The following is a 14,711-nucleotide window of genomic DNA, read 5'->3' on the forward strand; positions in this document are numbered from 1 at the left end:
TAAATAAAGGTGTTCTCAACTAGCCTACCTGGTTAAATAAAGGGTAAATAAATAAAAAGGGCCAACTCCACGCTGCTTAAAACCTGAAACAAACAAAAAAAGATACAAAAATAATAAAAAGGATTTAATTTGTTATTTTACAGAATAAAGGAAAAATAAATATAAAAAATAAAATAAAAACGTTTAAAAAAAACAATAAAATAATAAAGATAATAAACATTTTAAACAAATATATATATAATAAGACCTAAATAAATTAAAAAGTGCAGGCTGGAGAACGCACCCGGAGAAGCGGCACCCTGCAACGTGTCCTGAAGGGGGCGCCGGAGACCGGCGGTGACGTCACCAGCACCCGCCGCTATCTAAGTTGGGGAACCGCTGTTTTCTGTCCTTTTTCTCCTTACGAGTCCTGAGACGGGTAGGGATCCAGAAACATCTTCCCGTGGAACGTCACTTTTTACAATCCAACAAAAATGATCATCTACAAGGATATCATCACCGGTAATCTAACGTTTATATTATCAATATTCTGTTAGTATTTCTTTTATAAATATATATATTTTTGTGTTGGTCTGCATTTGTAGTGTGTTTTTTTGGGGGCCTACCGGAAGTCTCTACTGCCCTTTGTGCCAACGATGTGGAAATTACTTTAAAAATAACAAACCTCGTCGTAGTTCCTCCATGGTGTTCTGTACCGGGATCGATGCAATTTGTACATTTTATATGTACAGTATAACGGAGTAAACCAATAGACTGTGTTTAGGCTTACCGGAGAGTTAGCATTTCCCTGCTAGTTAGCGAGGCCTACCGGCGTTTGGCTAACTAGGTAACATGTTGTACTAAATGCCCTGTTTTTCTATCGTAAACAGCTGATTTTTAGTTAACTATTGTGTCAACTAGTAGGCCATCTACCGTTTCAACTCCCACGTTTGGCTATGCGTTGGTTAATAATGATTGTATTTCAGGAGATGAGCTATTCACCGAGGTCTACAAAATCACGGAGGTCTGCGACGGTATGCTGTACGAGGTACAGGGAAAGGTACGTTAATCACGTCCACTAAATTACTTTACTGTATTGAAAAACGGTCATCTTCCTTAGCTGTTAGCATACTTGGCTAGCTATTCCATTTATTTCACTCACTTCAAAATACAGGAGGGTTGTGATAACATAATTTCGGCTTTGGTAGACTGGATCTGCTAGTTAATTACGATGACGTGTTGATACCGGTGTAACGTTTAGCCTGCTAGCCTAACCAGGATCTCCCCTCCAGCTCACTTCCAGGTCGGAGGACGTCGACGGTGCGTTAATCGGTGCCAACGCCTCTGCAGAGGGCGGCGATGAGGGCAGTGAAGCGTCCACAGTCAGTGGAGTCGACATTGTGCTCAACAGCAAACTGCAGGAGACCTCGGCCTACAACAAGAAGGCTTACCAGAGCTACATCAAGGGCTATATGAAGGCGTAAGTGTCTCTGGCATCTCATCTAACACATGTTTTTTTTTAAATTAAACATTTCTTATTTACAACTACGGCCTATCGGGGAACTGTGGGTTTAACTGCCTTGTTCAGGGGCAGAATGACATTTAAAAAACATGTTTTTTACCTTGTCAACTCTGGGATTCGATCCAGCAACCTTTCACTTACTGGCCCAACACCAGTAACAGGACGAGAGTGATATTTAAACGGAAAATCAGACTCAACTGTCAGGCAAATTTTAAAATGCATGTTGACAAGCCTGGGCAACTTCTCTCTGGTGACACCCAGGGGTTTTGGTAACTGATACACACATGACATCGTATTGTCCCTGGGCTTTCTGCACGGCCTGCTATGACTCATCGGATTGTTCCATTATGGGTCTCAAATGGGTGTAAATACCTGTTACCCCACAGGAAGTCGACATGGTTCAGTCCAGTCTAAATACCTGTTAAACCACAGGGAGTCGACATGGTTCAGTCCAGTCTATATACCTGTTAAACCACAGGGAGTCGACATGGTTCAGTCCAGTCTAAATACCTGTTACCCCACAGGGAGTCGACATGGTTCAGTCCAGTCTAAATACCTGTTCAACCACAGGGAGTCGACATGGTTCAGTCCAGTCTAAATACCTGTTACCCCACAGGGAGTCGACATGGTTCAGTCCAGTCTAAATACCTGTTACCCCACAGGGAGTCGGCATGGTTCAGTCCAGTCTAAATACCTGTTACCCCACAGGGAGTCGACGTGGTTCAGTCCAGTCTAAATACCTGTTAAACCACAGGGAGTCGACGTGGTTCAGTCCAGTCTAAATACCTGTTAAACCACAGGGAGTCGACATGGTTCAGTCCAGTCTAAATACCTGTTAAACCACAGGGAGTCGACATGGTTCAGTCCAGTCTAAATACCTGTTAAACCACAGGGAGTCGACATGGTTCAGTCCAGTCTAAATACCTGTTAAACCACAGGGAGTCGACATGGTTCAGTCCAGTCTAAATACCTGTTAAACCACAGGGAGTCGACATGGTTCAGTCCAGTCTAAATACCTGTTAAACCACAGGGAGTCGACATGGTTCAGTCCAGTCTAAATACCTGTTACCCCATAGGGAGTCGACATGGTTCAGTTCATTTCCAGTCTCCCCTGTAACCGTTCCCCGGGTCGTTGCTGTCAATGAGAATATGTTTTCGGTCAACTTTACCCAGGTAAAATATAGGTAATGAAACAAACAAGTGCACAAGCAGGGTTCTGTTTTCTGGGAGCATCAGGCAGCCTGATGGGGAATGTTGTGAATGTAACACAGTTGTTGTCCCCCCCCCCACCAGGGTCAAGGCTAAGCTGGAGGAGCAGGGTTCTGTTTTCTGGGAGTATCAGGCAGCCTGATGGGGAATGTAACATGGTTGTTGTCCCCCCCCCCCCCCCCCCCCCCACCAGGGTCAAGGCCAGGCTGGAGGAGCAGGGATCTAAGAGGGTACAGGCAGCCTGATGGGGAATGTAACATGGTTGTTGTGGTGTGTGTGTGTGTGTCCCAGGGTCAAGGCCAAGCTGGAGGAGCAGGGATCTAAGAGGGTACAGGCCTTCATGGCAGGCGCTCCAGCAGCTGTTAAGATGATCCTGGGGAACCTCGATAAATACCAGGTGAGAGAATCCACCCCCACCCCCCCTACCGCATGTCAGGGTCCCAAATGGCCCCCCCTTTTCCCCTTTCCAATGTCCATATATAGTGCACTATATAGGGGAAATGGGGGGCATTTGACATGTCCATTTCCACACAGCGCCGGCCGTTGGGTGTTATGAACACAATGTTTTATATTGGATGGATGAGGGCTGGTTAAAATGGACATACTGTTTTATATTGGATGGATGAGGGCTGGTTAAAATGGACACTGTTTTATATTGGATGGATGAGGGCTGGTTAAAATGGACACTGTTTTATATTGGATGGATGAGGGCTGGTTAAAATGGACACTGTTTTATATTGGATGGATGAGGGCTGGTTAAAATGGACACTGTTTTATATTGGATGGATGAGGGCTGGTTAAAATGGACACTGTTTAATATTGGATGGATGAGGGCTGGTTAAAATGGACATACTGTTTTATATTGGATGGATGAGGGCTGGTTAAAATGGACATACTGTTTTATATTAGATGGATGAGGGCTGGTTAAAATGGACATACTGTTTTATATTGGATGGATGAGGGCTGGTTAAAATGGACACTGGAACGGACAGTGATGATCTCAGGACACCTTTAGAGGCTGTGACCTATATGACACAGTGATGATCTCAGGACACCTTTAGAGGCTGTGACCTATGACACAGTGATGATCTCAGGACACCTTTAGAGGCTGTGACCTATGACACAGTGATGATCTCAGGACACCTTTAGAGGCTGTGACCTATGACAGTGACGATCTCAGGACACCTTTAGAGGCTGTGACCTATGACAGTGATGATCTCAGGACACCTTTTAGAGGCTGTGACCTATGACACAGTGACGATCTCAGGACACCTTTTAGAGGCTGTGACCTATATGACACAGTGATGATCTCAGGACACCTTTTAGAGGCTGTGACCTATATGACACAGTGATGATCTCAGGACACCTTTTAGAGGCTGTGACCTATGACACAGTGATGATCTCAGGACACCTTTAGAGGCTGTGACCTATGACACAGTGATGATCTCAGGACACCTTTAGAGGCTGTGACCTATGACAGTGATGATCTCAGGACACCTTTTAGAGGCTGTGACCTATGACACAGTGACGATCTCAGGACACCTTTTAGAGGCTGTGACCTATATGACACAGTGATGATCTCAGGACACCTTTTAGAGGCTGTGACCTATATGACACAGTGATGATCTCAGGACACCTTTTAGAGGCTGTGACCTATGACACAGTGATGATCTCAGGACACCTTTAGAGGCTGTGACCTATGACACAGTGACGATCTCAGGACACCTTTTAGAGGCTGTGACCTATATGACACAGTGATGATCTCAGGACACCTTTTAGAGGCTGTGACCTATATGACACAGTGATGATCTCAGGACACCTTTAGAGGCTGTGACCTATGACACTAACATCTGTATTTTACCGGAGTGCGTTGTCAAGTCGCTGGCTTACACTTTGGCTTTTGTATCGGGGGGCGGTGTGTGTGTGTGTGTGTGTGTGTGTGTGTGTGTGTGTGTGTGTGTGTGTGTGTGTGTGTGTGTGTGTGTGTGGTTTGTTCCAAAAGAAGGCATCTCTTCCTCGTCGTACGAAACGATGACTGAACAGTGTCTCCTTGTACGTCCTGTTGATCACGTGACCTGCTCCTCTTCTTCAGTTCTTCACCGGTGAGTCCATGAACTGTGACGGCGCCATCGGCCTGCTAGACTACCGCGAGGACGGGGTCACGCCCTTCTTCGTTTTCTTCAAAGACGGCATCGAGATCGAGAAATACGTAAGTTACCGTGACGACGGAGGACTGTCGGGTTCTCTGTAGGGGAGGGAGGAGTGTAAAGGCAACGTTCAACCACCTGTGCCACCCCCCCTCCCTTAAAGCTGAGTGTAAAGGCAACGTTCAACCACCTGTGCCCCCCCTCCCTTAAAGCTGAGTGTAAAGGCAACGAAGAACCCAGGGATTTATCTGTTCTAGTCATTCAATTTCTATCTGCAACGATCAGTGTTTTTGATTCACTTTGTCCCATATGGTACACCAGTGGTCTAAAGTAGTGCACTATGTAGGGAATAGGGTTCTATAGGGCCCTGGTCTAAAGTAGTGCACTATATAGGGAATAGGGTTCTATAGGGCCCTGGTCTAAAGTAGTGCACTATATAGGGAATAAGGTTCTATAGGGCCCTGGTCTAAAGTAGTGCACTATATAGGGAATAGGGTTCTGGTCTAAGGTAGTGCACTATATAGGGAATAGGGTTCTATATGGCTCTGGTCTAAAGTAGTGTACTATATAGGGAATAGGGTTCTATATGGCTCTGGTCTAAAGTACTGCACTATATATAGGGCCCTGGTCTAAAGTAGTGCACTATATAGGGAATATGGTTCTATAGGGCTCTGGTCTAAAGTAGTGCACTATATAGGGAATAGGGTGCTATTTAAGATATTTAAGCCCATGCATTCATCTGATAGACCTGAAGTTCTCCTCTGTGACTTCTGGGTTTGCAATTGGATGCTAAATAAAATATTCCCTTGACTTTCCCCGACTGCCTGACCGAGTGGCTGTACGGATAGAGAAGAGGAGCACATGGTGTTTACCAGAGGTGGTACTGCCCAGACAGAGGCAAGAGCTGTTGATTAGGGTGTTGTCCCAAATGGCACCCCTATTCACTTTCTAGTTGACTACTTTTGACCAATCAGACACACCTAATACCTCTATCCATCTCCACATGGGTAGTAGTGTCTCCGCTGTCCATCTCCACGTGGGTAATAGTCTCTCCTCTGTCCATCTCCACGTGGGTAATAGTCTCTCCTCTGTCCATCTCCACGTGGGTAATAGTCTCATCTGTCTGTCCATCTCCACGTGGGTAATAGTCTCTCCTCTGTCCATCTCCACGTGGGTAATAGTCTCGTCTGTCCATCCATCTCCACGTGGGTAATAGTCTCTCCTCTGTCCGTCCATCTCCACGTGGGTAATAGTCTCATCTGTCTGTCCATCTCCACGTGGGTAATAGTCTCTCCTCTGTCTGTCCATCAACACGTGGGTAATAGTCTCTCCTCTGTCCATCTCCACGTGGGTAATAGTCTCATCTGTCTGTCCATCTCCACGCGGGTAATAGTCTGTCCATCTCCACGTGGGTAATAGTCTCTCATCTGTTTCCTCTCTGCAGTAAACCATCCGGACGTCTAACAGAAGTGCCTGGACCGGAGGGAGCGTGTCTGCTTGTTACCATAGCTACCATCGCCCCGATCATGGACAGACTGACCCTGCCCTGCCTGCTTGTTACCGTAGCGACCGCCTCCCCGATCATGGACAGACTGACCCTGCCTGTATCCCTCCCAACACCTGGAACAGACTTGTCTTTCTTTAATCCCAAGTTTTTATTTTTTTGTGGCCCCAACTTTCTCTCTACGTCCCCCACATCTGGCCTCCCGGGGGAGACGCCGGGCCCCGTTTCTAAACGGACGGTCGTCGGTCAGGACCTGCCCCCCCACCACCACCGTGGATGGAACCATGCCGGCTAGGCTGCTGTGTGCGAGGTGACTTCCATCAGATGTCCAGCTCCCACCACCTTGCTCTCTCACACAATTGTAAAGGACTCATTGACACTATGTTGTGAAATAAACGGGCCTATTGGCCGAAATACAACGTCCTCTGTGCCGTCTGCGTTCACTCTGATACAGTACCTCCCCGTCCCTCCCCCGTCTCTGCTCGGGGGGGGGGGGGACGACCACCAGACGTCTCGCGTAGCTGTTGCCCTGAACCAGAACGCACGATTCCATTGGTCCACTTATCAAGCCCGTGGCTCATTGGATCCGGTGGGCCAGTGTGGGGCAACAACAAATGTGTGACACGTCTGCTGGTCCCTGAGCAGAGGGTCAGGAAACCCTGTTCTGATGGGGGTCTGTTGGGTCCATACTGTTGGTTAACATTGGGCTCTGGTCCCTGAGCAGAGGGTCAGGAAACCCTGTTCTGATGGGGGTCTGATGGGTCCATACTGTTGGTTAACATTGGGTTCTGGTCCCTGAGCAGAGGGTCAGGAAACCCTGTTCTGATGGGGGTCTGTTGGGTCCATACTGTTGGTTAACATTGGGCTCTGGTCCCTGAGCAGAGGGTCAGGAAACCCTGTTCTGATGGGGGTCTGATGGGTCCATACTGTTGGTTAACATTGGGTTCTGGTCCCTGAGCAGAGGGTCAGGAAACCCTGTTCTGATGGGGGTCTGATGGGTCCATACTGTGTTCGGCATGGAGGCCGACTTTAAAGGCGAGTCAACTGACTGATCATCTTGCATCGTGTGTGTGTGTGTAATATATCTGCTCGATATTATGTACAGCAGTCATAATTTACCCATGATGCATCAGTGTTGATTCTCTCAAACCCGGTCGTTCCCTCCAGACAGATATAAATCCTTTGGTTTTAAAACATCTGTTGTAGAAGGAATCCCATCCTGTATTTATATCAAGTGTCTCGGAAGGCTGGTCTAGGATCAGTTTTAGGTTTCCATGGATCGGTGGGATCTGTTCCTAGGTCAGCACTCCAGAGTCAGACACTTGATACAGATGACCTCTGGTTCTATTGGGGGCTTATCAGGAACCTGATCCTAGATCAGACACGATACAGATGACCTCTGGTTCTATTGGGGGCTTATCAGGAACCTGATCCTAGATCAGACACGATACAGATGACCTCTGGTTCTATTGGTGGCTTATCAGGAACCTGATCCTAGATCAGACACGATACAGATGACCTCTGGTTCTATTGGTGGCTTATCAGGAACCTGATCCTAGATCAGGCACAATACAGATGACCTCTGGTTCTATTGGGGGCTTATCAGGAACCTGATCCTAGATCAGACACGATACAGATGACCTCTGGTTCTATTGGGGGCTTATCAGGAACCTGATCCTAGATCAGACACGATACAGATGACCTCTGGTTCTATTGGTGGCTTATCAGGAACCTGATCCTAGATCAGACACGATACAGATGACCTCTGGTTCTATTGGTGGCTTATCAGGAACCTGATCCTAGATCAGGCACAATACAGATGACCTCTGGTTCTATTGGGGGCTTATCAGGAACCTGATCCTAGATCAGACACGATACAGATGACCTCTGGTTCTATTGGGGGCTTATCAGGAACCTGATCCTAGATCAGACACGATACAGATGACCTCTGGTTCTATTGGGGGCTTATCAGGAACCTGATCCTAGATCAGACACAATACAGATGACCTCTGGTTCTATTGGTGGCTTATCAGGAACCTGATCCTAGATCAGACACAATACAGATGACCTCTGGTTCTATTGGTGGCTTATCAGGAACCTGATCCTAGATCAGACACGATACAGATGACCTCTGGTTCTATTGGTGGCTTATCAGGAACCTGATCCTAGATCAGACACGATACAGATGACCTCTGGTTCTATTGGTGGCTTATCAGGAACCTGATCCTAGATCAGACACAATACAGATGACCTCTGGTTCTATTGGTGGCTTTTCAGGAACCTGATCCTAGATCAGGCACAATACAGATGACCTCTGGTTCTATTGGTGGCTTATCAGGAACCTGATCCTAGATCAGACACGATACAGATGACCTCTGGTTCTATTGGTGGCTTATCAGGAACCTGATCCTAGATCAGACACGATACAGATGACCTCTGGTTCTATTGGGGGCTTATCAGGAACCTGATCCTAGATCAGACACAATACAGATGACCTCTGGTTCTATTGGTGGCTTATCAGGAACCTGATCCTAGATCAGACACGATACAGATGACCTCTGGTTCTATTGGTGGCTTATCAGGAACCTGATCCTAGATCAGACACAATACAGATGACCTCTGGTTCTATTGGTGGCTTTTCAGGAACCTGATCCTAGATCAGACACGATACAGATGACCTCTGGTTCTATTGGTGGCTTATCAGGAACCTGATCCTAGATCAGACACGATACAGATGACCTCTGGTTCTATTGGTGGCTTATCAGGAACCTGATCCTAGATCAGACACAATACAGATGACCTCTGGTTCTATTGGTGGCTTTTCAGGAACCTGATCCTAGATCAGGCACAATACAGATGACCTCTGGTTCTATTGGTGGCTTATCAGGAACCTGATCCTAGATCAGACACGATACAGATGACCTCTGGTTCTATTGGTGGCTTATCAGGAACCTGATCCTAGATCAGACACGATACAGATGACCTCTGGTTCCATTGGTGGTTTATCAGGAACCTGATCCTAGATCAGACACGATACAGATGACCTCTGGTTCCATTGGTGGTTTATCAGGAACCTGATCCTAGATCAGGACTCCCAGTCAGACACGATACAGATGACCTCTGGTTCCATTGGTGGTTTATCAGGAACCTGATCCTAGATCAGGACTCCCAGTCAGACACGATACAGATGACCTCTGGTTCTATTGGTGGCTTATCAGACACGATACAGATGACCTCTGGTTCTGTTGGTGGCTTATCAGACACGATACAGATGACCTCTGGTTCTATTGGTGGCTTATCAGGAACCTGATCCTAGATCAGGCACGATACAGATGACCTCAGTCATATTTCTGCTCAGGACCTTCCAGTTATTCTACTGCACACAGGTTTGTAGAGATGTGATCTCACTAGAGTAACACCTCGTTTCTACAGAAAAGCAGACTGGTAGTTTAAACATTTTTTTTTTTTTACAAAAACATTAATTTTATTCCAAAAGTCGTTAATCACATTTTTATAAACAACTTGTACGTATTGATCCTTGGTTGACGTGTCTGTAAACCGATCCCCGATCGACTGGATCGGTCAGATCCCACAAACACACAGGAATAAACGTCATAGTGGCCCAGGTGAGATGAACCTAAAGCACCTCACTGTTCAGAATAGTAGGAATCCTTCAAACGTGGCACCCTATTCCCTAAATAGTACACTAAATTTGACCAGGGTCCTGGTTTTAAAGTAGTGCACTATATAGGGAATAGGGTACCACTTGGGATTTCACCGACATGAAGTATAGGACCGGGGTCCTGACTGGCCAACTCAACACATCAGTAGCTTCACAACTTTATGTCTCTGCGTCTATAAAAACCAAAACGACACTCTCTAGGGAGGCCCCAGACCAGGCTAGGGAGGCCCCAGACCAGGCTAGTGGGGCCCCAGACCAGGCTAGTGGGACCCCAGACCAGGCTAGTGGGGCCCCAGACCAGGCTAGTCGTCCTCCTAGTGGTGGGACCCCAGACCAGGCTAGTCGTCCTTCTCCTAGTGGTGAGCTCTCTAGGAGGCTGGAGGTCCCAGACCAGGCTAGTCGTCGGTCTCCTTCTCCTCCTCCTCTCCTCCCTGGTAGTGTCTGTACTCTGGCTTCAGCTCCCACGTGTTCTTGTGGGTTCCCTTCACGTTGTAGATGCCGATGTCGCGCAGAATCTCTTTCAGGTAACTCTGAATGAAGGGGGGAGGGAGAGGAGAGAGGGGGGAGGGAGGGGAGAGACGGGGGGAGGGAGGGGAGAGACGGGAGGGAGAGGAGAGAGACGGGAGGGGCGGGGGGAGAGAGAGAGTTAAGGTGTTGTATTATATTACAGACTACTATCACACAGGAATAAGGAGCAGGAAAGAGCGTTGAGTATCCAGTCTGGTCTTGAATTCCCCGTTTCATCTCTTATATGTACAAAAGGAAATATTGTGTAAAGTATTACATCACTAACTTGACCAGATAAACATAAACCCCTACAGACGACCCCGTTCATTAGACAGCCGTCTCAGACTGAAACATAAACCCCTACAGACGACCCCGTTCATTAGACAGCCGTCTTCACCTCAGACTGAAACATAAACCCCTACAGACGACCCCGTTCATTAGACAGCCGTCTCAGACTGAAACATAAACCCCTACAGACGACCCCGTTCATTAGACAGCCGTCTCCACCTCAGACTGAAACATAAACCCCTACAGACGACCCCGTTCATTAGACATCCACCTCAGACTGAAACATAAACCCCTACAGACGACCCCGTTCATTAGGCAGCCGTCTCCACCTCAGACTGAAACATAAACCCCTACAGACGACCCCGTTCATTAGACAGCCATCTCAGACTGAAACATAAACCCCTACAGACGACCCCGTTCATTAGACAGCTGTCTCCACCTCAGACTGAAACATAAACCCCTACAGACGACCCCGTTCATTAGACAGCCGTCTCAGACTGAAACATAAACCCCTACAGACGACCCCGTTCATTAGACAGCCGTCTTCACCTCAGACTGAAACATAAACCCCTACAGACGACCCCGTTCATTAGACAGCCGTCTCAGACTGAAACATAAACCCCTACAGACGACCCCGTTCATTAGACAGCCGTCTCCACCTCAGACTGAAACATAAACCCCTACAGACGACCCCGTTCATTAGACATCCACCTCAGACTGAAACATAAACCCCTACAGACGACCCCGTTCATTAGGCAGCCGTCTCCACCTCAGACTGAAACATAAACCCCTACAGACGACCCCGTTCATTAGACAGCCATCTCAGACTGAAACATAAACCCCTACAGACGACCCCGTTCATTAGACAGCTGTCTCCACCTCAGACTGAAACATAAACCCCTACAGACGACCCCGTTCATTAGGCATCCGTCTCAGACTGAAACATAAACCCCTACAGACGACCCCGTTCATTAGGCAGCCGTCTCAGACTGAAACATAAACCCCTACAGACGACCCCGTTCATTAGGCAGCCGTCTCCACCTCAGACTGAAACATAAACCCCTACAGACGACCCCGTTCATTAGACAGCCGTCTCCACCTCAGACTGAAACATAAACCCCAGAGACGACCCCGTTCATTAGACAGCCGTCTCCACCTCAGACTGAAACATAAACCCCTACAGACGACCCCGTTCATTAGACAGCCGTCTCCACCTCAGACTGAAACATAAACCCCTACAGACGACCCCGTTCATTAGGCAGCCGTCTCCACCTCAGACTGAAACATAAACCCCTACAGACGACCCCGTTCATTAGGCAGCCGTCTCCACCTCAGACTGAAACATAAACCCCTACAGACGACCCCGTTCATTAGACATCCACCTCAGACTGAAACATAAACCCCTACAGACGACCCCGTTCATTAGACAGCTGTCTCCACCTCAGACTGAAACATAAACCCCTACAGACGACCCTGTTCATTAGGCAGCCGTCTCAGACTGAAACATAAACCCCTACAGACGACCCCGTTCATTAGACAGCCGTCTCAGACTGAAACATAAACCCCTACAGACGACCCCGTTCATTAGACAGCCGTCTCAGACTGAAACATAAACCCCTACAGACGACCCCGTTCATTAGACAGCCGTCTCAGACTGAAACATAAACCCCTACAGACGACCCCGTTCATTAGACAGCCGTCTCAGACTGAAACATAAACCCCTACAGACGACCCCGTTCATTAGACAGCCGTCTCCACCTCAGACTGAAACATAAACCCCTACAGACGACCCCGTTCATTAGGCATCCACCTCAGACTGAAACATAAACCCCAGAGACGACCCGTTCATTAGACAGCCGTCTCCACCTCAGACTGAAACATAGACCCCTACAGACGACCCCGTTCATTAGACAGCCGTCTCCACCTCAGACTGAAACATAAACCCCTACAGACGACCCCGTTCATTAGGCAGCCGTCTCAGACTGAAACATAAACCCCTACAGACGACCCCGTTCATTAGACAGCCGTCTCCACCTCAGACTGAAACATAAACCCCTACAGACGACCCCGTTCATTAGACAGCCGTCTCCACCTCAGACTGAAACATAAACCCCTACAGACGACCCCGTTCATTAGGCAGCCGTCTCAGACTGAAACATAAACCCCTACAGACGACCCCGTTCATTAGACAGCCGTCTCCACCTCAGACTGAAACATAAACCCCTACAGACGACCCCGTTCATTAGACAGCCGTCTCCACCTCAGACTGAAACATAAACCCCTACAGACGACCCCGTTCATTAGGCAGCCGTCTCAGACTGAAACATAAACCCCTACAGACGACCCCGTTCATTAGACAGCCGTCTCAAACTGAAACATAAACCCCTACAGACGACCCCGTTCATTAGACAGCCGTCTCCACCTCAGACTGAAACATAAACCCCTACAGACGACCCCGTTCATTAGACAGCCGTCTCAGACTGAAACATAAACCCCTACAGACGACCCCGTTCATTAGACAGCCGTCTCAGACTGAAACATAAACCCCTACAGACGACCCGTTCATTAGACAGCCGTCTCCACCTCAGACTGAAACATAAACCCCTACAGACGACCCCGTTCATTAGACAGCCGTCTCCACCTCAGACTGAAACATAGACCCCTACAGACGACCCCGTTCATTAGACATCCACCCCAGACTGAAACAGACGACCCCGTTCATTAGACATCCGTCTCCACGGTGGCAGATTGACGAGGCCGACCTTTTCTGAGCTGAACAAACCCAAGACGCAGCTCTCCCAACAACACATAAAACCCTCACCTAATTCTGCCACAAAACAACGACACTCTCTCTCATATGGGCTTTTTTAAGGTGATGTGCCTTTGATAAACAGTGGACCATTTGGTCAAAAGGCAGAGGTCCATTCCCAGCGCTCCTCTCCAGGGGGCTTTTGAAGAGACTCCTCCCACATTCAGCCCCCCCCATTTGGTCAAAAGGCAGAGGTCCATTCCCAGCACTCCTCTCCAGGGGGCTTTTGAAGAGACTCCTCCAACATTCAGCCCCCCAAAAATCACGTAGCAGATGTGGTAGAGAGAGGAGGTGGTGTAGAGGAGGAGGTGGTAGAGAGAGATGGTAGAGAGGAGGAGGTAGAGGGGAGGTGGTAGAGAGGAGGAGGTGGTAGAGAGGGGAGGTGGTAGAGAGGGGAGGTGGTAGAGAGGGGAGGTGGTAGAGAGGGGAGGTGGTAGAGAGAGGAGGAGGTGGTAGAGAGAGGAGGAGGTGGTAGAGAGGAGGAGGTGGTAGAGAGAGGAGGAGGTGGTAGAGAGAGGAGGAGGTGGTAGAGAGAGGAGGAGGTGGTAGAGAGAGGAGGAGGTGGTAGAGAGAGGAGGAGGTGGTAGAGAGAGGTGGTGGTAGAGAGGAGGAGGTAGAGAGAGGTGGTAGAGAGAGGAGGTGGTAGAGAGAGGAGGTAGAGAGAGGTGGTAGAGAGAGGAGGTGGTAGAGAGGAGGTGGTAGAGAGGAGGAGGTGGTAGAGAGAGGAGGTGGTAGAGAGAGGTGGTAGAGAGAGGAGGTGGTAGAGAGGAGGAGGTGGTAGAGAGAGGAGGTGGTAGAGAGAGGAGGTGGCCTTTTCTGTCGTCTACAGGCTGGAGATAAAAATGGATGACAATGTAACGAGACGGGACACTTTTTAAAATCCTGCATGTTTCTCTGAAAAAGAGTCCGTACCCTAAAATGGGAACACACTAAACGAGCCCATTACCCTAAAATGGGAACACACTGAAAGAGCTGTCATGTTTACAACACATCCTGAAAACAGGACGGGTTAAAGTGGACAACTGTTGTCCCAAGGAGTTTCACCCCGTTGTCATGATCAGCGT

At 48.3% G+C, this 14,711-nt stretch overlaps 2 protein-coding genes and 1 non-coding gene across 9 annotated transcripts in view; 2 read left to right on the forward strand and 1 right to left on the reverse strand.

Moving 5' to 3' along the window:
* The first annotated feature begins 295 nt into the window (after positions 1 to 295).
* Positions 296 to 6,780, forward strand: LOC110515392 (translationally-controlled tumor protein homolog). 2 transcript variants are annotated; one of them, XM_090206868.1, is made up of 6 exons: positions 296 to 501; positions 966 to 1,039; positions 1,272 to 1,459; positions 3,002 to 3,107; positions 4,803 to 4,919; positions 6,302 to 6,780. In XM_090206868.1, the coding sequence occupies exons 1-6, from the start codon at positions 474 to 476 to the stop codon at positions 6,302 to 6,304; spliced, it is 516 nt and encodes a 171-aa protein (XP_090062994.1). In that variant the 5' UTR covers positions 296 to 473; the 3' UTR covers positions 6,305 to 6,780. The 2 variants fall into 2 exon arrangements, with proteins under 2 accessions (XP_090062994.1, XP_090062995.1); XM_090206869.1 differs by lacking the exons at positions 4,803 to 4,919; positions 6,302 to 6,780 and having other exon boundaries at positions 319 to 501; positions 2,904 to 3,101.
* Positions 5,587 to 5,722, forward strand: LOC118941236 (small nucleolar RNA SNORA31). The gene has a single exon (XR_005037565.1). It is a non-coding gene; the product is annotated as a small nucleolar RNA SNORA31 (small nucleolar RNA).
* Positions 6,781 to 9,817: 3,037 nt separating the features above from the next.
* LOC110515805 (general transcription factor IIF subunit 2) overlaps positions 9,818 to 14,711 on the reverse strand; it is a 12,807-nt gene continuing 7,913 nt past the window's right edge. For all 6 annotated transcript variants that reach the window (XM_090206867.1, XM_090206865.1, XM_090206863.1 and 3 more), the window contains one exon: positions 9,818 to 10,573. In XM_090206867.1, coding sequence (XP_090062993.1) covers positions 10,439 to 10,573 — 135 coding nt within the window. In that variant the 3' untranslated portion in view covers positions 9,818 to 10,438. The remainder of the gene's footprint in view (positions 10,574 to 14,711) is intronic.

Source organism: Oncorhynchus mykiss, chromosome 18, assembly GCF_057628025.1.
Source record: "Oncorhynchus mykiss isolate SJ-2025 chromosome 18, ASM5762802v1, whole genome shotgun sequence".
Taxonomy (NCBI): Eukaryota; Metazoa; Chordata; class Actinopteri; order Salmoniformes; family Salmonidae; genus Oncorhynchus; species Oncorhynchus mykiss.